At 44.5% G+C, this 22,952-nt stretch overlaps 4 protein-coding genes across 5 annotated transcripts; 2 read left to right on the top strand and 2 right to left on the bottom strand.

The window, feature by feature from the left end:
• The first annotated feature begins 441 nt into the window (after positions 1 to 441).
• Positions 442 to 7,374, top strand: LOC6577247 (neither inactivation nor afterpotential protein C). The gene is made up of 14 exons (XM_002003178.4): positions 442 to 579; positions 1,081 to 1,399; positions 1,460 to 2,323; positions 2,382 to 3,319; positions 3,378 to 3,670; positions 3,990 to 4,261; positions 4,338 to 4,624; positions 4,684 to 4,833; positions 4,898 to 4,995; positions 5,065 to 5,118; positions 5,800 to 5,987; positions 6,075 to 6,490; positions 6,550 to 6,832; positions 6,895 to 7,374. Exons 2-14 carry the CDS (start codon positions 1,115 to 1,117, stop codon positions 7,285 to 7,287), a joined length of 4,521 nt encoding a protein of 1,506 aa, XP_002003214.1. The 5' UTR covers positions 442 to 579; positions 1,081 to 1,114; the 3' UTR covers positions 7,288 to 7,374.
• LOC6577246 (MTOR-associated protein MEAK7) lies at positions 7,360 to 10,220 on the bottom strand. Its single transcript, XM_002003177.4, has 8 exons — positions 9,980 to 10,220; positions 9,212 to 9,436; positions 8,836 to 9,151; positions 8,383 to 8,756; positions 8,288 to 8,315; positions 8,145 to 8,223; positions 7,986 to 8,079; positions 7,360 to 7,869 (listed from the first exon to the last, which is right to left on the bottom strand). Exons 1-8 carry the CDS (start codon positions 10,106 to 10,108, stop codon positions 7,765 to 7,767), a joined length of 1,350 nt encoding a protein of 449 aa, XP_002003213.1. The 5' UTR covers positions 10,109 to 10,220; the 3' UTR covers positions 7,360 to 7,764.
• Positions 10,221 to 11,279: 1,059 nt separating this feature from the next.
• On the top strand, positions 11,280 to 13,753 carry LOC6577245 (armadillo repeat-containing protein gudu). The gene is made up of 4 exons (XM_002003176.4): positions 11,280 to 11,410; positions 11,467 to 12,087; positions 12,168 to 13,419; positions 13,491 to 13,753. Exons 2-4 carry the CDS (start codon positions 11,480 to 11,482, stop codon positions 13,629 to 13,631), a joined length of 2,001 nt encoding a protein of 666 aa, XP_002003212.1. The 5' UTR covers positions 11,280 to 11,410; positions 11,467 to 11,479; the 3' UTR covers positions 13,632 to 13,753.
• Positions 13,754 to 13,836: 83 nt separating this feature from the next.
• On the bottom strand, positions 13,837 to 22,907 carry LOC6577244 (ras-related protein M-Ras). 2 transcript variants are annotated; one of them, XM_015165574.3, is made up of 6 exons: positions 22,229 to 22,907; positions 15,032 to 15,254; positions 14,820 to 14,956; positions 14,599 to 14,757; positions 14,390 to 14,542; positions 13,837 to 14,329 (listed from the first exon to the last, which is right to left on the bottom strand). In XM_015165574.3, the coding sequence occupies exons 2-6, from the start codon at positions 15,138 to 15,140 to the stop codon at positions 13,898 to 13,900; spliced, it is 990 nt and encodes a 329-aa protein (XP_015021060.1). In that variant the 5' UTR covers positions 15,141 to 15,254; positions 22,229 to 22,907; the 3' UTR covers positions 13,837 to 13,897. The 2 variants fall into 2 exon arrangements, with proteins under 2 accessions (XP_015021060.1, XP_032584999.1); XM_032729108.2 differs by lacking the exon at positions 22,229 to 22,907 and adding an exon at positions 15,456 to 15,552.
• Positions 22,908 to 22,952: the final 45 nt, after the last annotated feature.

Genomic DNA, 22,952 nt, shown 5'->3' with positions numbered 1-22,952 from the left:
AAAGTTTCATAAAGATAGGCCCACTACAAGGGAAATTATTTAACAAATAAATGCTCGTACTCTTGCCCACAAAGCAGCGCAGCCGCTGCTTACTTCGCAGTTAGCAGAGCGCGTGCTCATACGTGCGTATGGATGCATGTGTATGCATGTGTGCATAAAGGAAGTGCGGAATGATTAGCATATCTGCTGGGAGGGTTCAGGGTATCTCCTAGTCGAGCAGTCTCTTACTTGTCTTTAGCTGCACGTGAATGTCGCGCTGCCCGGGCTACTGAGCTACTAATTCAATTAGCTGGCTAAATAGTTGCCCAAGGTGCAACCACTGAAAGGGGGCTGCTCTCTGAATTGGAATTGGAATTGGAATAGGCAATTGGTTAAACGTGGTGCCTTGGTGTCGTTGCGGGGCTTCTTGGTCTCAGTAAAAAGCCGAAGAATCCGTTTGCACAACTTTCAGTTGAGTTTCTGCGGCGCTACGTGCTGCAAGCGTGCGGTCGATTGAGCAAATCCATCTTGGAGCTTGGAGCAAAGGATACTTCCTTCATCAATTGTGGTGTGACACATAGAACTGACTCAAGTGAACAGGTCTGTTTCGTCAAGGACACTCGCGTGCCCGAGCTGCAAAATGTGTTTTAGTCCGCAGCTGTTGAAAAAGTTATCTGTATAATCTAAATGGGGGAGTTTATGATGTAAGATGACCAACCTATAGAGTCCTTGGGCATTGTGTGAATATTTACATCTAAGGATATGGATACCGAGGGAATTCTAGTCAATGATTTCAGCAATCAGTATTTACATCATAGATAAAATAATACAAATTGTATAAGCTCATTGGGAACTTTTGTTGTCTAGTTGAGCTATACACAAATTTGAATGAATTATCCAAAATTTTCCCAATCATTCTGAATCTCTCTTCTCTTCATTTGTCCGCTTATATAACTAGTATTCCACTTGTGGTCAGAAGCCCTTCATGGGCAGTGTTATGCAACATTGAGGGGGTTAATGCAATTGACAGCGCCTAAAACAGGTGGAAGACTTTTCGTAAGTCATTGACTAAACACAGTAAATTCCTCTTCGCAAATGCAGTGTCCAGCGAGTTGCTCGGTTCAAGTAATTCAATATGTATTTACCGTACTCGCAATTGCCGGATCCGACCGACAAATTCGAGATCTACGAGGAGATTGCGCAGGGCGTCAATGCCAAGGTGTTTCGAGCCAAGGAATTGGACAATGATCGCATCGTTGCACTGAAGATACAGCACTATGATGAGGAGCACCAGGTGTCCATTGAGGAGGAGTATCGCACGCTGCGCGACTATTGCGCCCATCCCAATTTGCCCGAATTCTATGGCGTCTACAAGCTATCGAAGCCCAATGGACCCGACGAGATCTGGTTTGTCATGGAGGTTAGTTTCCGCCGGGCTATCCCATAGCCATAGCCAGGCTAACCCTTCAACTCTTTACAGTATTGCGCCGGCGGCACCGCCGTGGACATGGTCAACAAGCTGCTCAAGCTGGACCGTCGCATGCGGGAGGAGCACATTGCGTACATTATCAGGGAAACCTGTCGCGCAGCCATCGAGCTGAATCGCAACCATGTGCTGCACCGCGACATACGTGGCGACAACATTCTATTGACCAAGAACGGACGCATTAAGCTCTGTGACTTTGGGCTATCGCGTCAGGTGGACTCGACGCTGGGCAAGCGGGGCACCTGCATTGGGTCGCCCTGCTGGATGGCACCCGAGGTGGTGAAGGCCATGGAGGCCCGTGAGCCGGACATAACCGTGCGTGCCGATGTCTGGGCCCTGGGCATAACCACCATTGAGCTGGCCGACGGCAAGCCACCGTTTGCCGACATGCATCCTACACGGGCGATGTTCGCAATCGTCCGAAATCCGCCGCCCACCCTGACACGCCCCACCAACTGGTCGCAGCAAATCAATGACTTTATTGCCGAGTGCCTGGAGAAGAATGCCGAGAATCGTCCGATGATGGTGGAGATGGTGGAGCACCCGTTTCTCACCGAGCTTATCGAGAACGAAGACGAAATGCGCTCGGATCTCGCCGAGATGCTGGAGCTGGCAAGCGACGTGAAGACGCTGTACAAGGAGCCCGAACTGTTCGTGGATCGCGGCTATATTAAGCGCTTCGATGAGAAACCGGAACGCATGTATCCCGAGGACCTGGCAGCCATAGACAATCCAACGGACGAGAGCATACTCGACTCGCTGCGCAATCGCATGGAAATGGGCGAGTCCTACAGCTTCATTGGCGACATACTGCTCTCGCTGAACTCGAATGAGCTCAAGCAGGAGTTTAGCAATGATGTGAGTGTTCCAGCGTGTCCCATTTTAGATATATTATAAACATATTCCTCTTTTTCAGTTTCATGCCAAATACAAGTTCAAGTCGCGCTCGGAGAACCAGCCGCATATCTTTTCTGTGGCAGACATCGCCTATCAGGACATGCTGCACCACAAGGAGCCGCAGCACATTATCTTTTCCGGGGAGAGCTACTCGGGCAAGTCGACCAATGCCCGTCTGCTGATCAAGCATTTGTGCTATCTGGGCGACGGGAATCGGGGCGCCACAGGGCGCGTCGAAAGCTCCATTAAGGTCATACTGATGTTGGTGAATGCCGGGACACCGGTTAACAACGACTCCACCCGCTGTGTGCTGCAGTATTGCCTGACCTTCGGCAAGACCGGCAAGATGAGTGGGGCCGTCTTCAACATGTACATGCTGGAGAAGCTGCGCGTGGCCACCACCGATGGCAGCCAGCACAACTTTCATATCTTCTACTATTTCTATGATTACATCAATCAACAGAATCAGCTGAAGGACTACAACCTGAAGGCCGATCGCAACTATCGCTATCTGCGCATACCCCCGGATGTGCCGCCATCGAAGCTCAAGTATCGTCGCGACGATCCCGAGGGCAACGTTGAGCGCTATCAGGAATTTGAGACCATTTTGCGCGACTTGGACTTCAGTCACAAGCAGCTGGAGACGGTGCGAAAGGTGCTCGCCGCCATTCTCAATATCGGCAACATTCGCTTCCGTCAATCGGGCAAATACGCCGAGGTGGAGAACACCGACATTGTCTCCCGCATCGCCGAGCTGTTGCGCGTCGATGAGAAGAAGTTCATGTGGTCGCTGACCAACTTCATAATGGTAAAGGGCGGCATTGCCGAGCGGCGACAGTATACGACGGAGGAGGCACGCGATGCTCGGGATGCTGTCGCCTCCACTCTCTACTCGCGTCTGGTTGACTTTATCATCAATCGGATCAACATGAATATGTCCTTCCCACGCGCCGTCTTGTAAGTATTTTCTCATTGCACAAGTCTCTGATCGTTAATCCGATGGCCCTCCGTACAGTGGTGATACGAATGCCATCATCGTCCACGATATGTTCGGCTTTGAGTGCTTCCACCGCAATGGCCTGGAGCAGCTCATCATCAACACGCTGAACGAGCAAATGCAGTACCACTACAATCAGCGCATCTTCATTAGCGAAATGCTGGAAATGGAGGCCGAGGACATCGATACCATCAATCTGAACTTTTATGACAACAAGACGGCTCTAGACAATCTGCTGACCAAGCCCGATGGACTGTTCTATATCATAGACGATGCATCACGCTCCTGTCAGGATCAGGACTTGATTATGGGTAGACCCGGAGCTTAGTCTGTTGACCCCATATGATATTATTTTCCTACGCCTTACATGTTACAGATAGTGGGTAGATTCAAATCTGAAGCCCTCTGGTATAATTTTCTTATATAATTTTCTCCTACTCTACAGTAGATCAACATCTTATTCTGTTGAATAATTTTACTTTATTTGCTTTTCTTCCTTCGAGTCATTAGTAGACCCCGAGATTCTAGGTGTACTTCTTTCATTTCGCTACGCTTTGGTTCCTTTTACTTTTCTCCCTTCTGCCCTTATGATATAATTTGACTACTCTCGGTCTCCTCTGATTCTTTAAGATCGCGTTTCGGAAAAGCACAGCCAGTTCGTGAAGAAGCACACTGCCACTGAGCTATCCGTGGCCCATTATACGGGCCGCATCATTTACGATACGCGCGCATTCACTGACATCAATCGGGACTTTGTGCCGCCGGAGATGATCGAAACGTTCCGCTCCTCGCTGGACGAGAGCGTCATGCTCATGTTTACCAATCAGTTAACCAAAGCCGGCAATCTGACCATGCCCTTTGAGGCCATACAGCATAAGGACGAGACTGAGCGCAGATCATACGTGAGTTGCATACAATCGTCGACCGTAGACCCTACGTAGACGAAACTCTCATTACACTCATTTGTTGCTCTTTAAGACTCTAAACACGCTCAGCGCTGGCTGCATCTCGCAAGTGAACAATCTGCGCACCATGGCCGCCAACTTCCGTTTCACCTGCCTGACCCTGCTCAAAATGCTCAGCCAAAACGCGAACCTGGGCGTGCACTTTGTGCGCTGCATTCGCGCCGATCTGGAGTACAAGCCGCGTGCCTTCCACTCGGACGTTGTGCAGCAACAGATGAAGGCGCTGGGCATTCTCGACACGGTCGTGGCGCGACAACGTGGCTACTCCACACGCTTGCCCTTCGAGGAGTTCCTCAAACGGTAGGCAGCGGCACGGCTATATCTTCATTCAGTCTGATCGTCTTTCTATCCCACTTCAGATATCAGTTTTTGGCCTTTGACTTTGATGAGACGGTTGAGATGACCAAAGACAATTGTCGTCTGTTGTTCTTGCGCCTCAAGATGGAGGGCTGGGCACTGGGCAAGACCAAGGTCTTTTTGCGCTACTACAACGATGAGTATCTGGCCAGGTGAGCTACGCTGTCGAATCGACAAACTCTAATAAGCAAACTAAACTGTTATCATCATCGCCAGGCAATACGAGCTGCAGGTGAAAAAGGTCATCAAGGTGCAGTCGATGATGCGTGCCCTGCTCGCACGCAAGCGTGTCAAAGGCGGCAAGGTCTTCAAATGTAAGTGGCGCCATCTAAGGCAATGCTAATCTCTGTCCCTCCCTAACTCTGTCTCTGTCTATCACACAGTGGGCAAGAAGGGACCCGGCCAGCACGACGAGGCCGCCAGCAAAATACAAAAAGGTAAAAGAACTCAAGTTGATAAGCTTAAAGATTACGATGAGGAAAATATCGACATAAGTGAGACACCATCGGAGGCCGATGAACTGTTTCTGGAAGCGCGTAAGGACGAGGCTCTCGCCGCCGTGCGCATCTCCAAAATCGAACAGGCCTCGGTCGACGAATAGATCTCGCACTATTTTTACATAACCAATAGCAATGCCCGTGTGGGCGCGTATACTACTAATTCGTGGGGGGTAGCACTACCGATATACCACATACCAAATAATACATACATACTACTGCAACTACAGCATGCATAATAAAATATCAAACTAACCAAGCCGCAAGTTTGCATTAGTGGTTAGGGTCTCTGGCTGGTCGATGTACCCACATACAACCTAAGCCGCTTAGGAGGGTGTCTATCTACATATGTATATATATGTATATCTATCCAGGTGTCCACCCACCTATGGTGATGCAACCAATCGGCTTAGTGGGACGTGGCCTACACAGACAGATGAATTATAAGTGTTGCATAGAAAATAAATGAAAATTTAATTAAATTAAGGTGACTCCCCACAGACTGACCGCAATTCTGACATGCCACTAACCCACTCCCTCTCTCTCCTCTCTCTCTCTCTCTCTCTCTCTCTCTCTCTCTCTCTCTCTTTCTCTCTGTCTCTGTTGTGCTTTCCTTATCAGCTTTTCGTGGTTTCCGAGACCGTGTCCGCTTACCGCCATTGGTGAATGAGAAGTCCGGGCAGCTCAATCAGAATACGGCGGATTTCATTCGACCCTTTGCTAAGAAATGGCGCGAGAAATCCATCTTTCAGGTGCTGCTACACTATCGAGCTGCTCGCTTCCAGGACTTTGTCAATCTATCGCAACAGGTAAACCAACCATCCCTGCTTTCTTCCATCCACCTTCCATCCTTTCATATTGCATTATCACTAATTGAAATGACAACACCTGTACAGGTGCACATTTACAATCAACGCATGGTGGCTGGCCTCAACAAGTGCACGCGAGCGGTGCCCTTCGAGCGAATCAATATGCGTGAGGTGAACTCTTCGCAGCTGGGCCCGTTGCCCGTGCCCATCAAGAAGATGCCGTTCCGCTTGGACCAGATACCGTTTTACGACACCCAATATATGGTGGATCCGGCCAATTCGATCACGCGCCAAACCTTTCCGAATCACCTACTGTTACAGCAGACGGAGGATGACGAGCCCTGGGATAGTCCATTGCAGCGCAATCCCTCAATGACCTCGTGCTTGCTGACCTACAATGCGTATAAGAAGGAGCAGGCCTGCCAGACGAACTGGGATCGCATGGGCGAGAGCGATAACATCTACAATCAAAACTACTTCCGGGATCCACAGCAGCTGAGAAGGTGAGTTCCATTGCGGAAGTGAGTTGCATTGGAGTCCCTTCTCACCTTTAACCCATCAGGAATCAAATGCAAAGGAACATGAATGCCTATAACAATGCTTACAACAATAACTACAACAGCAGCAACTATCAGAACGCCAATTGGGGAGTTTATCGATCCGGATCGCGTCGCAATTCCTTAAAGGGTTATGCGGCGCCGCCGCCGCCGCCACCGATGCCATCCTCGAATCAGTATCGCAATAATCCCAGCCAGCAGCAACGGAACTACCAGCAACGCTCCTCATATCCGCCCTCGGATCCGGTGCGGGAGCTGCAAAATATGGCGCGTCGCAACGATGACGATGTAAGTAACGTCAGATAATACGATTCGGACTCGAACTGATTGCAGCACTTCTCTCCTGGCAGAACTCTGAGGAGCCACCATTTAATTTTAAGGCCATGCTGCGCAAGACTAACTATCCGCGGGGCTCCGAGACGAGCACCTACGACTTCCACAATCGCCCCGGCTGGGACAACAACGACCAGCAGCAGCAGCACACATTCCAGGCACCAAAGCTACGGTCGACGGGTCGACGCTACGACGAAGATGGCCAGAACTCCAACCACAACCAGAACTCCGGCAACTATGGCGTGTCGCGCAATTTCGGCCAGCGGGCCCCGCCGTTGCGCCAGACGCCGGCGAGCGTAGGACGCAGCTTCGAGGACAGCAATGCGCGCTCCTTCGAAGAGGCCGGCTCATACGTTGAGGAGGAGATTGCACCGGGCGTTACGCTCTCGGGCTATGCTGTTGACATTTAAAGTACATTAATTAATGATCTACTCATATTGTGACGTGCGAGATATTCTAATTAATTAATTGTAGCAATAAACTTGAGTTCAGCAAAATATTTGCGATTTATTGAAACGCGAAAAGAGGGGAGATTTAAGACGATATTACATTGCTTTTAAATAATTCACAATCACTTGTAGGCCTAGAACGCAACAACAATACTTTCAGTATTACATAGACACTATGCATAATACATTCTATATACGTATGTATGTATATATCTCAGTATATATAGATTACAGATTATTAATATTAATTGCTTAAGTTGTAGGAATGGAAAGAACCTTGTACCCAGGATTTGATCTAAAGTAGTTTGAAAAGGTTTTCAAAGCTAAAGTAAATATGTATAGGTTTAAATCGCACACTCAAAAAGAGACATGCCGCTATAAATTCTTGAATCTGATAAACTCAAAGATTTCACTCAATGCCTTCCATGTCGACCGCCATCAATCATCCATGCCCGGCTCACGCAGACCATCAGAGTGCATTTGCTTGCCGGCGATTTCAAGCATGGCACGATCTTCCAAATTACCATCCAATACAGAACGTTTCTACAGGAAAAAGCGAAACGCATTTAAAGAAAATGTATGCAAACTTATATTTATGTTATAAAATACTTGCAAGTTTTTACTTTAGGACCTTTCGCTTAATTATATGGAATATTTACCTGATTATCTCCGCCGCCCTCTTCATCATCCTTGACAGGCAAATCGCCTACAGCCCAAACCTCCAAGTTGCGTATTTTGAATTGCTTACGTTTGCTATAAAGAAGAATAGTTTTTGCTATATTGATATATTGATCACCAAAATAATAGAAGGAACGCACCTGAGCTGCACATAGTCGGCATATGTAGTACAGCTCTCGACACTCTGACCCTCGCCAAACATGCAGTCCAACCAGAGACCTATTTATAATACAAATACAATTCTAATCAAATTTCAATTAGAAGTCTATTCAATCGGTCTTACCCCAATAGTCGAACTGTCCACCCATGCCCTGTAGAAAAAAGCATTGTATTGATAATATAATTCGATATACGTCTTTACGCGGCGCAATTACTCACCAGCCCATTAGGCATTGTCTGCTGATTCAAGTTAAGATACTGATAGTGGTCATTGTAGCCAGTGGCGCTGAAGCAGCGCATGGCTGGACTGAGCGTATAGAGCAACGAAGTATCGTTGCCAGCGAATTGGGGCTTAAGTGCCCACGATTCAGGTGCATAGCCGCCAAATATGTATTGATCCTCGTCCTCGATGAAAAACAGCGTCGGTCCCTTGTCCATCATCTTGCCAAGCATTGTGGAGAAGCTCTCGCCATGGATTTTCGACGAGAATAGGAAACGCCATTTATGACGCATCTCGCGCGGCAACTGTGCATTAATATACAGCACATGTGGCAGCTCGATGATTGGCCGGTAGTGGCTATTATGCGGCGCATCTGTGTGTGTGTGTGTAATTAAATGTGATTTACGATTGTCATGATTGAGACACACACAACGCCATTGCACATTACATACCGCATAGCTGGGGCAGAATGGAAATTTCCATCTCTTTGACGATTGTTCGCTTGCTGCCGCCGTGCCGCGTGTAAAGCTGAGCGAACACCTCGCGCCACAACTGTAGAAATTGTGGCGTTACATGGAGCCAACGCTCCAATGCCTCATTGTGCAAAGGGTGCTCCAAGTCTTTGCTTAGGCTGCGCATCAGCCCCTTGGCAAAGCTGCAGAGCGAACGCTCTGTGGTAATAACGCCCAGGTCTTGCCAGTCCTTGATATTGGAACTCTTCAAAGTGCTCTCCAGTTGCACATAGCTCTTAATGACTGAGTGTATATACTGTAAACAGACAGGCCATTAATTAAGAACTAACTAAGTTATCAGGAGATAAGAGCGCACCTGCTCCAGTTTTTTGCTGCTCAAACTGTCGTTGGGGCTGCACTGCAGAGATGACAGCAACATTTGCATTTTCATCTCAATGCTGCCGCGCTCCATAATGTAGTAGGGCTCGCCAAATTTTTTCAATGGTATATTGATGACTTGCTGGCCCGGCTTCGTTGGCATAAACAGATATTGAGCCGTGGCCTCGGCTAGCGAGCGCTCGATTGTCTGGGACCACGCTTCCTGTTTTATGCGGGCAATCCAAAACATACACACACACACACATACACAAAAATAAACAAATTAATGCGATCGTAAGCAAACTCTTTGATTACAGAGCTAGAGGGGACAAGCACACTGTTAATATTTGATGACAATTGCTGTACTCGTCACGTCCATTGTTTATCACAAATTCAATTTCGTACTATACCATAATTACTTTGTGTTGGCCCCCTTGGAATCACGACTAATTCGTTAGCAAGCAAATTAGACGAGGCTAAACAAACAGAAAGTCAGCCGCAAATGCGCCAAGCAAATAAATTCGTCTAGCCAAAGACATGATTGTACAACCGAAAACGTATACAGTTAATGCAAATTGTTATTGATAACGCCGACATAGGCAACGGGTTTTCACGCAGATACGCACATACAATATATATCAGCTATGGAGTCGCATGACACTGTTGCGGCAAACCTTGAACTTGTGACCGGAGCCGCTGGCTGCCAAACATTGATTTGTTGGCTAAAAATTCACAAAAGTGCAACGACCCAATAGCATTCACCTACCACAAGTCGATCTGAGGTTAATTTCTCTAATGCACCGCCAGATGCATTGCGGTATGCCGTTTCTAGAAAGCGCAACTCCTCATTTGTGTACACATTGTCCGATTCTTTTCTGCTACTAGTGTTTCCCATAGTTGTGTGATTGTATTTTATAGAGAGTAAATACGCTACTGATGCTTCGAATTTAAATTGAAAAAGAAAAACACAACAAAGACTTAACACAGCTGTTGGGCAGTGTGACCACAATTTAGCTGCATCAAAATGCTGTTAAGCCCAATTCGCCGCACCGCTGCCGCAGCATGCTCTGCTCATTTTTGCGCTACGCTGAAAATGCTGCAGTGCGCCGCACCGCTTATTATGTACAAAGTCAGAATCTTTGTTGTTTGCCATATTTGTCGGAAGTATGTAATAGCGTTTTATTTTAAAGAAAATATGTTCAAATTATTAATAGCATTTAATGTGACCACAATGAGTGACAAAAAGATCTGTAACACTTAATCCGCAGCACCGCAGTCATAGTCTTTTGCTGTCTGTTAAATCATTATGTTAAGTGTATATCGATTCAGGGTTATCGTGTATGCCTGAAATGGTAACGGATTACTCGACGCATAGCCTAAACTGTCTTACAACAGCTTATTAAAAAAGTCCCTTATTTGCATCTATGCGAAACTTTATCTATATAAATTAAAGAAAAAAAGAGAAAATTTGAAAACGATAAAACCGAGCGGTCACAGAAAAATTATTGAAAGCACCTGTGCATATAAGCATTTGTGCGGGAAAAAACGATCAAACTTTTTGTGGTAAATGTTTATATTAGCTGTCCTATCTATTTGTTCTATGGCTAGTACTAGAAGAATACCTTTCGATCACTTGGGAAATTGTGAATATTTTACATATGTATTTATATTAAAAGCTCTGTCAGCATCATGTCCTCAGTGCTGCCAGAAATTCATTTGTGAGAATTTCTGCGTTGGACCATGGCAGCGAATATATTATTGTGGCTAATAGTATTTAAAAAAAAAAGTTGCTAGATCTAGCAACTAAATTGCTAAACTGGCAGACCTGCATGTCCTTTAGCTTTTCAGCATTAGTCAAGGGTGACCGTACGCAATAAAGTTTCACAATTTCGCCGCACCCCAACCGCATTGGGCGCACTTTTAATAATAGTCGTTTATTTTAAGATAATTTGATTATGTTTTTAATATTGTTTTAGTTGCAATATATCGGTATATATTTAAATACGAAAGCAAGAGTTTCCCCGCATGCCAATATAACATGATAAATTTGTGAACGTTACCCTGGCAACAAATGTTATTTGATCGATTTATTTGTACGAATATGTTGAAATTCCTTTACGTAAACTACACACAAATTTCTGAAAATTTAACTTCATCCACAGCAACAGGCTCCTCACTAATTACTTGTGTATGAAAGGTTGTATATATATATTTGTAAATATTTAAATGTAAATATATATTATATATTGATAGCTTGTGCTCCACAATGATTGGCACCGCCGGGCAGCGTCGTCCGCGAAAGATCCGCGAACAATGTGGCTCCTGTCCGGATCGCTTCGCCAAGGACAAGCGTCAAGTGGCTATGAATGATTCTGATACCACAGAGGAGGAATCGTCAACGGACGAGGAAGAGCGCTGGAAGGATGTGGCGCGAGCTGCCGAAATTCCTGCCGAATATTACAACATCCAGAAACTGGTCAAATACATCAAAGCGGGCAACCAAACAGCCACCATAGTTAGCCTGTGCTGCCTGCAGGACTACGATCTGCGCGTCCAAATCAATCAGTTCGCCATCCAAGATATTGGTGGCCTGGATGTTTTGGTCAACATACTGGAGTGCAACGATACCAAGTGCTGCCTGGGCGCCCTCACAGTGCTCGCCGACATAACCCTCAATATTGACATACGGAAGACGATCGTGGATCTCGATGGCATACCACTGATTGTCGACATTCTGAACTCATCCATGAAGGACTTGAAGACCATGGCCGCCGAGACCTTGGCCAATGTCAGCAAGGTTCGCCTGGCTCGCAAATATGTGCGCCAGTGCGGCGGCATTTCCAAGCTGGTCGATCTGCTGGACATCAAAACGAGGTAGTATTGTGAGGTAGCTATATTCGGGCCCATATCACATCTGTTGTATATATGAACTTTTCGTTTTCGATACGCTGCAGTATATTGCAGACGCCACGCAATCAACTGACCACCGAGGAAATCGAATTCCTGGACATGGCCCGAGCCGGCTCGCGTGCTCTTTGGACTCTAGCCGACTCCAAGCACAACATGGAGCAGATGCGAAAGAGCGGCATTGTGCCTCTGATGGCCAACTTGCTGAAGTCCGTGCACATTGATGTGGTCATTCCGATTATGGGCACCGTGAAGAAATGCTCGTCCGAACCGAAATTCCAGCTGGCCATTACCACAGAAGGCATGATAGCGGATATTGTGACCCATTTGAATTCGGAGAACATCGATCTGAAAGTGGAGTGCAGCACGGCGCTCTACAAATGCGCCTTTGATGCAACCACCAGGGATCTGGTGCGCGAGGCGGGCGGACTGGCGCCGCTCGTCAGCATCCTGAAGGACAAGTCGGTGCGGGACAACAAGCCGTTGATCAGAGGCGCCACTGGCGCCATTTGGATGTGCGCCATGTCCGATGAGAATGTCGAGCAATTGGATGACATGAATGTTGTACACCATCTGGTTGGCCTGCTGTCCGACGAGTGCGATGAGGTCCTAACCAATGTCACCGGCGCTTTGTCCGAATGCGTGCGCTTCAAGCAGAATCGCAAGGCAGTGCTCAATTCGAATGGATTGCCGGCAATGGTGGCATTGCTTAACTCCTCGCACGCGCCGCTGCTCGAGAACTTGGCCACGGCGATCAAGGAGTGCGCCGAGGATCCAGAGAGTATGCGTATTTTAGAGCAATTGGATGCAGTGCGTCTGGTTTGGTCGCTGCTCAAAAATACGAGTCCGCGCGTCCAGGCGAATGCCGCCTACGCCATTTGTCCGTGCGTCCGGAATGCTACGGATTCCGCTGAGCTTGTGCGCAGTCTGGTCGGCGCCATGGAGCTGGTAGTGGGTTTGCTCAAGTCCAAGGAAATCATGGTACTGTCAGCGGTCTGTGCGGCAATCGCCACCATTGCCTTGGACCAGACCAATCTAGCCATTCTAACGGATCTTCGTGTCATATATAAGCTCGCCGACTTGGTCAATACAACGGATGATATGCTGCGCATGAACCTAGCGGCTGCCGTCGCTGCTTGCGCCTGTTTCGGCAACAACACGGAGGAGCTGGGACGCCTGCGCACCGTCACACCCATTGTCACCTACATGACCAGCGAGAATCCCTTGGTGCACCGCACCACGGCCATGGCCCTCGAGAAGCTATCGATGGATCCGCAAAACTGCATCACTATGCACCAGGTCTGTATCCATGTGCCTTGGCTGCTAATCTGTCTAATCACCACTCCCTATTCCCTATTCCCTGTCCACAGAGCGGCGTGGTACCCTTCCTACTGGAGTGCATTGGATCCACCAATAAGGAGCTGCAGCTGGCTGCCGCTGGCTGTCTGCGCAACATACGTGAGCTAGCACTGCGCGCTGAGGAGTATATGCTCAAGATAGACGATGATTAGGCCCGTTGGCCAAGGTCGATAACTGTATTTATGGTTTTACTGTTTAAAATTGTTGCAAGTGCAAATATATGTATGTAGCTCCGATTGAGATTTGGGAGTAGGGGATTGCTACATTGATTAAAGCTGCTCGACTTTGATTCTACTCCAATTGAGATATACCCAGTCGATACCTATCGATAATAGTATACATACATATATACGCATATTATATTCAACATTTAGCTATAGATATATTTGGCGCAACATTTGGACTAACTAAGTGAGTTTCAGTAGCTGGCATTGCTGCCTCTCGTCGAGATGCTCATGCGACGCTCGACGCGATTTGTGTGCGGCATTAGGCAGCCGGGCGGCGGGTAGCGCCAGCGTCGGGGCCTGGACAGCAGGGTGCCATCGGTAGAGGCGCGATTCCGGAACGGTGCGTCGATATTGCTGTGTGAGCTGTCCAGACTGTTGCTGGCTATATCGTCGGTGGATTCGGTGTGATCGGCGCTGTTCTCCTCTTGGCAGGCGCTGCCAATGACCAGGAACGAGCGTCGGGCCACGCCCAGCGGCGTCGCATCGTAGAAGGAGCAGGAGCCGGAATCGGGCGTCAGATTGCCGTCGGCCTCATGCGCCACATCGCTGGTGGAACGTTTGAGCTTTGGAAATTTACTAAATACACGCCAGAAGCGGAACACATCACGGAATACGTTTTGCACCTAAACAGTTGGAAGTGAAACATAACTGAATGCTAACAAATGGAATTCAGTTGAACGCACCTGATCGATGCTTTCTCTCACAGAAATCTCATGGAAACAGGCGCAGGAGAGCTCACGGAAGCGACGTTGTCCCTCCTCCAGACTTACCATGCGATCGCCAGTCTGATCTGTCTTGTTGCCCACCAGTATGACTGGGATGTCCAAGGCGTATTCCTGCAACGGCAAATAGATAGAGACACCCAGATAGAGACGGCCAGTGGCTCGCTCACCTTGCTGGCGGAGCCCAGTTTGCGTCGTCGCTTGTTGTAGTTGATGAGGAACTTGAGGCGGCTGCACTCATCGAAGGAGCACTTGTCTGTGATGGAGTAAACGAGAATGAATGCATCGGCCCAGCGTATATTCGACTCCAGGGTGACGCCGTCCAGTTCCTGCAGGATTTGAATTATCCTTCAGATGATTCTATTGAGAATGTTAGAGTGACAGCACTCACATGCAGCTGCCCGTGGGCATCCAGGATGTCAAACTGTACCGACTCCTTGTCCAGCGTTGTCTGGCAGGTATAGATTTTCTCCAAATTCGGATCGTATTCGCCAATGAAGCGACGCGTTATAAAACGCACGACCATCGCTGCAAATGGAAATCGAGGAGCCGTGAGCACAGTGTGTTTGAGGGCAGCGAGGCGAGGAAGCATGCTCCACCTACCCGTTTTACCAACCCCACTCTGGCCGAGCACCATAACCTTCAGTGTCTTCTGTTTGTTGGTATGCAGACCCAGTTTGACCAGCGACGACTTTGGCGAGGTGGCATTCATTTTGCTGGGTACGTCAGCAGAAAAGCCGTCCCAGAGTCAGCTCGACAAGTCCTGGAGCTGAGGCTAAGACAATGACGTCTGCTCCAGATGATTGAAGTAACCTTTTTGACTGCCCTGCGAATGAGACAATATAAATGGGGTCTATTGAGCAACACAAAATATTTACGATCCGCCTATTACGAAATTCTCTATAAAACTATGTTCGATTAAATAAAATTGTAAAATTTTAATTATTAATTTTTAGGTATAATATATAGGATTTTAATACAAAATAAATAATTTTAATTAAATTAAATCATCAATAAACAAATTCACCCGATATCATACATAAACTCAGATTAGGATATTATAAGATATTAAAACATTTTATATATTAAATATTAACTTCAATATTTTCAATGCCTCATTTCGAAACGTCTGTCAACTGTCAATGCCTGCCGCTTTTACAGGGTATTTATTCACTTGGCTAGGCCTAACTGTGTTTTGCATCTTTCTTGCCTTTATCGCATAGTTTGGCTGGCCGTTATCCATACGCCAGCTGTCCCACCTAAGCCAGACGAGACCAGCCCGCATTTTTTGGCCCAGTTCCAAACATTATTGCATACTTTTCAACAACGGCAACAGCAGCAGCAGCAGCAGCAGAAGGCAGCAAATATTTTATACTATACGCCAAGGGGCACTACAATGGACGTCTGCGTGGGTGTGAGTATATGTTTATAGCTCCCTCTGTTTTGTCTACATGTGTGTATGTGTGTGTGTGAGTGTGTGTGTGTGTGTGTGTGTTTGCCTCTGATAAGGTCAACAATGCCAGCAACAACTATGAAACATTTATTGGACACTTTTTGCGTCGTCGGCTTCATCGTCCAGGGCCAGAGCTCCTGCCAGGGACATGGCCGCAGACTTATGCATCATCATCATTGTCATCATCATTATGATGATAATCGCTCCACGCCCCAACAATTATCAGCAGATTACTGGGAAGCAATACACTTGAAAATAAATACAGTAAAATATCAATTAACACTTGAGCTACGCTCTGCTCCGTTTCCACGGCATTAGGACCAAGTGCATGTGGACATTCGTCTGATGCGAGCAGTCGACCGACTGCTGTTTGCCCAGCCAGCCAGCCATGTAAACAATAGAATTCGAACGAAACGAGACCGAAACTTGAATTCCCTAACGCCACGCGCCCTGATGGATGATTCCCATCGGATGTCGAGTGCGTAATTAAGAGATTAGGCTAATTAGTTTCTGCATAAACACGGATGCGATAATTATTTTAATTTATATTACTACATATTATCATTATTATTTATAAGTGTTGAGACATGCCATTCATTTTTAATATCTTAACAACATAATTGAAAATAATAATATTTTAATATGATATCCATACAATTATAAATAACAATATAATGAAACCAACCCTCTTGTTAATTAGTATAATTTTTGGTATATATACATGAAGTCATAGAGAAATGTTGTTGACTTAAAGACTTTGCTTCAATTGAATTGAGTAGTTCGTGGGAAATACTTATAGTATTTCTTATACTTAGTAATTTTATGGATATTAAGTGGCCATTTACTAGATTCAAAGTGAAGCAATTTTGAAGTAGGCCCTAAGTGTTAAGTGGCTATTTGTAGTACGTCTTTTTATTGTATGCCAAAATTCATCCTCAAGTCAAAATTTATTCTATCCTGCAACGTTTAGATGGAAGGAATGTAAGAAACTTTTAAAGGGAATTAAAGCACAATAAATAAATAGCTTATAAGTTAATCATAAGATAATCTGCATGCTATGGGTAATAAAATTTTAACTTAAGAACTTCTTGAATTCTTCACTTTTAATTAAAAATATTTAAAGTTCCACAGCTGCTTCCGCATACTCGAGTAGAGAGTATTATAATTGCTTCCACTCATGCCCCATACACAGCGGTGTTCGTGTTGCTACATTGCGTATAAGTCTACATCACACACACCGACACACACCGATACACTTTATGTGTGTGTGTGTGTGTGTAAATATGTAAACAAAAGTATTAATGTCTGCTGTGCTGATAAATATTCATCAGGAGAACGCGCCAGCGTCAGTCGAGCAGCAGCCACATGCATGCTGATTATGGCCCGGCTAGTTGAGTACGAGTAGACGGTGCCAGAGGCGACTAGACTTTACCTTTTGCGACTTAAAACACAGCTGCGTAGATTTTAATTAGTTGGATTTGGAGCTCAAACAAACGCAAAGCGAAAGCCGCCATGGAAACACACTGAGTAGCGCGCGTGTCTAATGGACAAATACCGATGACTGGCAACATGGCGTATACGCAACGCATCGAATGGCTCTCATTCTCTACCTTCCTGGAAAGGGCAGTTGGCAGTGCATTAAGTTACTGTTACTGTTGGCATGACTTTAAAGTAACCTAAGAAGTTTGCCTCCACTGACCAGGCAAACAACCAACCGGCCAAGTAGCCAAAAGCCCATTAGGACCGTCTGTGCGTCGTCTGCAATGTGGATGTGAAAAGCGCGTTTGTTTTGATTTCAATTTAATTACGGCGATAGCTTTTCTTCAGGACCCAAACGGTAGCATACGCTTTTTCTCACGATGCCCCCAAAGTGGTTGAGTGGTTGAGTGTCGAACAGGTGGTGCAGTCGAGCAAGGTGTAAACAACGGCAGCAGCAGGAGCAGCAACAGGAGCAGCAGCAGCTTTTATTCACACTAATGAGTTCTAGGAAGCATTATCTAACATCTTTAAGCATTAAGGGTATTCAAGTGTACTGCAATAATAAATATGTTGATATTTTCAATACAATAATAATAATTATTATTATAATACAATATTTATAATAATCGGCATTTACTTGTAACACTCATTGGTAATATTAAATATTTTTTTAATGCTTTTCGCCTCGTGAATACCCCTAGCGATTGCTGGCAACACCTTGGCAAGCGAACAGTTGTTCAGCGCCACCGTCAATGGGACCTTGGCATAGACATTGAATTGGAAAACTTGTCTCCCTGCTGTCTCTTTTGAAAGGATGGCACAATGGATGGGTCTGTGTAATAATTTACGATGCTATCTGGCATTGGGTTGTTGACCTGCTTATGTTTATGAAAACATATTGCGTGCTAGCTGAAAATTGAGCTTAGATTGGGTTACGTCTCGTTGCCTAGCACGTGGCATGCCACTCAAATTCTATTGAAAACAAATCAACCTAACCACTGACCAATAACAAAAATATCAATAGCCAAAACAAGTGCACCGCCAGAGCGGCAATGGCGCTGGGTTGGTTTGGGTTCGGTGGGCTTCGCTGGGTTGGGTTGTCATAGTACCAAAGCAATTCCGTTTCCCGCTTTCTCACTAAGGTCATGGGAAGCGCGGCAGTTGCGGCGCAACTCTCGCACAACTTGTTGATGACTGGTTGGAGTTGCCGCCCACTCAACCCACCGACAGCACCCACAGGTACCCACCCACCCACTGCCCCCTCTGCTCGACAAGCGCATTTGTGCTTGTCATTTCAGTTCATTACCAGCTTCGACAATCGACCACTGAGTTAACATTAACAACAAGCGTGTTCAGCCTTGCGCCTCATTGCCAGACCACATGCTACCCTCTAAAAGTACCCACTACATATGCTGTACGCAGTTATATATATATAAGTATGAGCATATATGTGAGAAGATACCCTACTGAGTTCACTGTTGCAATCCCCTAAATATTTCTTATATACCCGTTCATTCATTCCGTTGCCATTTACAGGGTATATCAGCTGCTCTGCACACAACTGTTGCCATTGACGGCCGCACTTGTTGTTGGCCCTGAAATTGAAAATGCGAAATTGTTAGACTCAGCGTCGCGCCGAAGAGTTGGCGGTCAGCTTCCCGCATCCCCGCCCCACCCAAAACCCTTCCCCACTCAAGTATTTGTTTTGTCGCGCATTTCCATGTGGGAACGAAAAACCTTGAATTGAGTATTAGCCAAAATATACAAAAAATTGAATTTGAATACGGATGCCGAGCGCATAAATATAATCAAAGCCGCATGTCTGCAGAAGCATTGGCTGAATTTTATAATACACTTTAAGCGGGGCCAGTAAGAGTACAAGTATTAAATATGATATTACTTGTATTGTATATACTATATACATATATTAAATATTATATATAAAATGCTTTCTATTTATCAATGCATATTTTAAGCCATTAGAGCAGGTAATATTTTTTTTATATTATTATTTAGAGACTAGAGGTAGGCACGGGCTGGGTTTTTATCGGGTACCCGTGGGCACCCGCGGTTAAAAATTTTTTTTTTGCTTTCGGGTACGGACAAAATTTTGAATTTTTGACCGTGGGCGGATCAGGCCGGGTGCAAAAAAGTCGGCCCGTGCCCACCTCTATTAGAGACTAGTGTAATAAACTAATTTTCAGTTTTTTCCTAGATTTTTGAAAAAAAAAAAATTTCCCCTAATAGAAAAGGTCTTATACACGTTGCTAAAATTAAATATTTATTTCTAAATATTTAATAAATTGAAATAAAAAATAAATACATAAAGAAAAATTAAAATTGTTGATTTATTTTCAATATATTTCTATATAATGTACTATACAATTAAACTACTTATATTATTTGATTTAGTTTGGATTTTTTTATTTAAATCAATTTGAAAATATATTTTAAAAATCATTCAATATATGTATATACAAAAATATTAATATATTAAATTAGAATTTTTTAAATCATTTCATTTTCTAGTATATTCGATTTGCAATATTCAAAGCAACTCCAAATTGAAGAGTACCCTGTTAAATATGTCTTATAAATACAAGTCAAGCATCATAAATGCCATTTGGGGCTGACAGTTATGAACAGCCAAGACAGTGGCAATACCAATGGGGATAGCTGGTGTGCTGCCCACCTAGAGCGGGAGTGAGTGATAAGCGATGCTGACTAAAAATAACTGCAAACGGGGCGAAAGAAAAACTCATATTCATGGTCAGTGAAGAGTGTTGGGGAACAATATGCGGAATATGATACGAAAACCACAAGTACAAACAATATAAACACACAGACACCCACACACACACACACATGTATACCCATGTTAAGTATATGTGTGAGTAGTGCTAAGCTACTGGAATTGGTTTAGTGGGTTAGGTGTTTTGTTTAGTTGCTTACAGCGTAAAATAGCACGTGCTTAAGCCCTGAAGCGGTTCGAGTCTAATAATATGAGAAGGTAAATAAAATTAATGCTAAATGGCTTCATTTGAGACTTTTGTGCATTTGCTTTTTGAGCCGTGCGAAAAGTTTCTATTGAATAATTGATATAAAAATCGTGATTACTGAATGGAGTAATATATTAAGGAATGCCAATCATAGCGACTCATTAACATAACAATTCCCCATGAGCACTTATCATCATTTATAAAGGAGCCTGACTAAATGCTCATATATTGATTTCGAGCTCTCTTTTCGTTTATATCCTCAGGGCTCTTATGGCCATGGCCCAGCATTTAAATACTTTCGTCTGTTATGAATGGCCATAAGTGAGCGTCAACCTCACTCATATGCTGAAACTGAATCAATATCTGTGAATACTTCTTTGCACCATAAAATAACATTGTATCCCATTGATCCATTGCTTGGGCATTTTTGTTTTGATGCGCCGTCATACAGGTCGTATGCGCTATTTACTTTGAATATCAATAACACTTGTAGCTGGCGATGCGTTTACGATCGCAACACTCAATCTCAATGAACAATGAATTATGATATGGCGATTGTCATTCAGCTCCTGACCAAATCCCGATGACAACATCTGCGGTTGCCGGGCAATAAAAACTTAAGCGCTTTTGTGTGCCGCTGTTGCGGGGATCTGCGGATTGTTGTCATTAACTAGTAAGTAGCTTTATAGCAGTGGGTCGATGTCTGGGCTGTTTGCAATTTGCGCCATTATATTGGCGTGTGGCAAACAAACCAAGCACGCACGCACACACACACACACGAGCACAAACACACGCAGCTACATTGACCGCTAAGCTGTGCAACATATTCGCTTTTCACTTTTTTTTTCTTTTTTTTCTTTTTGTTCCGGCCTTGCTGCCAAATTTAAAAGCAAATCTAACAAATCAAATCAACGAATGTTCGCAGCGTAGACATCAACAATTTTGCTCAATTTCATATGTTTCTAATATTTTTCAATGTCAAAGTCGCAAATCATACCGGAAAAACACGAAACTATCGTTTAGCTAATTAAAGTGACTAACAAGAGCATTTATATGCTAGATAAATTATAGAATATACGCTCTCTATATAAAAGCACAAATACTCTCTATGAAAACTAAAAAAAAAAAAAGTTAAATTAAATTAAAATAATGAAAAAAAAAAAAAAAAAAAAAGATATTGTTTTCAACAATTTTTCATTTAATGAGCTCAATTAATTTTTATTAAAAGATGAAAGCTAAATAGTTTTCTAAGCGAACTGCGGTCCAGGTTGTAATCGTTGCAACATATGCTGAATACCTGTTTAAAAACTATTTTACCACAAAAATTATGAGAGGGCACAAACATATCTGGTTAAATGATGTGCACGGCAGCAACCGCAAGTCGAGGTCATTTGCTCTTAACATATAAACAGCAGCGCAGACAGAGGCGTTTCGAAATTGGGAAATATTTATAAAAATATATACAGAAAAATTCACACTGTTTATTGTTAAAAAATTACATTAAAGAATTTTTTAATTATATTCAAAATATGATATAAAAGAACAGCCCTCTCAAGTTAATACTTATGACGTCACTGAGGAGAGAGACTTTTATTTGTTAGAAATTATATGTGAAACAAAATTCACTCTTGCAACCCCCCACAAATGATAGCGACGACGCCACTGCGTCGAGTTTTAATTGTTTACAAATTGAATCCAATAATTTTAAAATTATATATTGTTTATTTATCTCAAGAGTGTGTTATTGTGCCACAATTTGTATACACCTATATGTATATTTATATGTATATATTATTATTTTTATTTATTTTTGTTTTCTATATTTAAACTTTCATTTTTTTATAGCTAACAAAAACTAAGTATACGCACCGTATAATTGCAAGAGGAAATTATTTATTTGTGCACAGACTCGAAATTGTGTTTCCGTTAACTAATTTAATTTTTATTTTTTTATTAATTTTAGTTATGTGATTTATGCGTTCTTTGATTGAGGAACCTTCGCGCTTAAGTTCCTGTCGCGTATTAAGCCACAGTCACACAACAATTATGCTTTTATATTCACATGTTTAAACTGCCCCAAGTCAAGCAGTTGTCGTAGCCGTAGCCGTAGCCGTTGCCGATGCCGTTTGACGTTGCCGATGCCTGCTTATTGCGCCGCGGACTAAGAGGCCATTGTAAAACAGTAATGAAAATCCGCAACAGGCCGACAACAATAGCAACAATAGCAACAGCAACAACAACAACAAGAGCAATAAAGAAAAACACAAAAACAGAATCCAAACCGCGCGGCGACTGCGCGACGTTGTCAACTAACGAGCGTTTGGACAGCTGTAAAGTAAGGGGCACGTCCCCCTTTGGCCCCTCACGCAGTTGTAAAATGCAAAAGAGCTTCGACACGGAAGTGCACAACACGCCCACAACAATGCGTCAACACACACGCACGCAAGAAATTGTTGTATTTTTTTTTTTCCTTTCTTTTTCGCTAAAACGGGAGTTTGACGGCGACGCGCCGAAGCGTCCGTTGCGCTGGCGTTGAAACAGGCGAATAAACAGCGCCAGCAGCAACAAAAACAAACTCAACCAATGCCGGCAG

The sequence above is a fragment of the Drosophila mojavensis genome, unplaced genomic scaffold (assembly GCF_018153725.1).
Source record: "Drosophila mojavensis isolate 15081-1352.22 unplaced genomic scaffold, ASM1815372v1 contig_36, whole genome shotgun sequence".
Taxonomy (NCBI): Eukaryota; Metazoa; Arthropoda; class Insecta; order Diptera; family Drosophilidae; genus Drosophila; species Drosophila mojavensis.
Note: the sequence above shows the minus strand (reverse complement) of the source record. Positions and strands in the feature narration are given on the sequence as shown.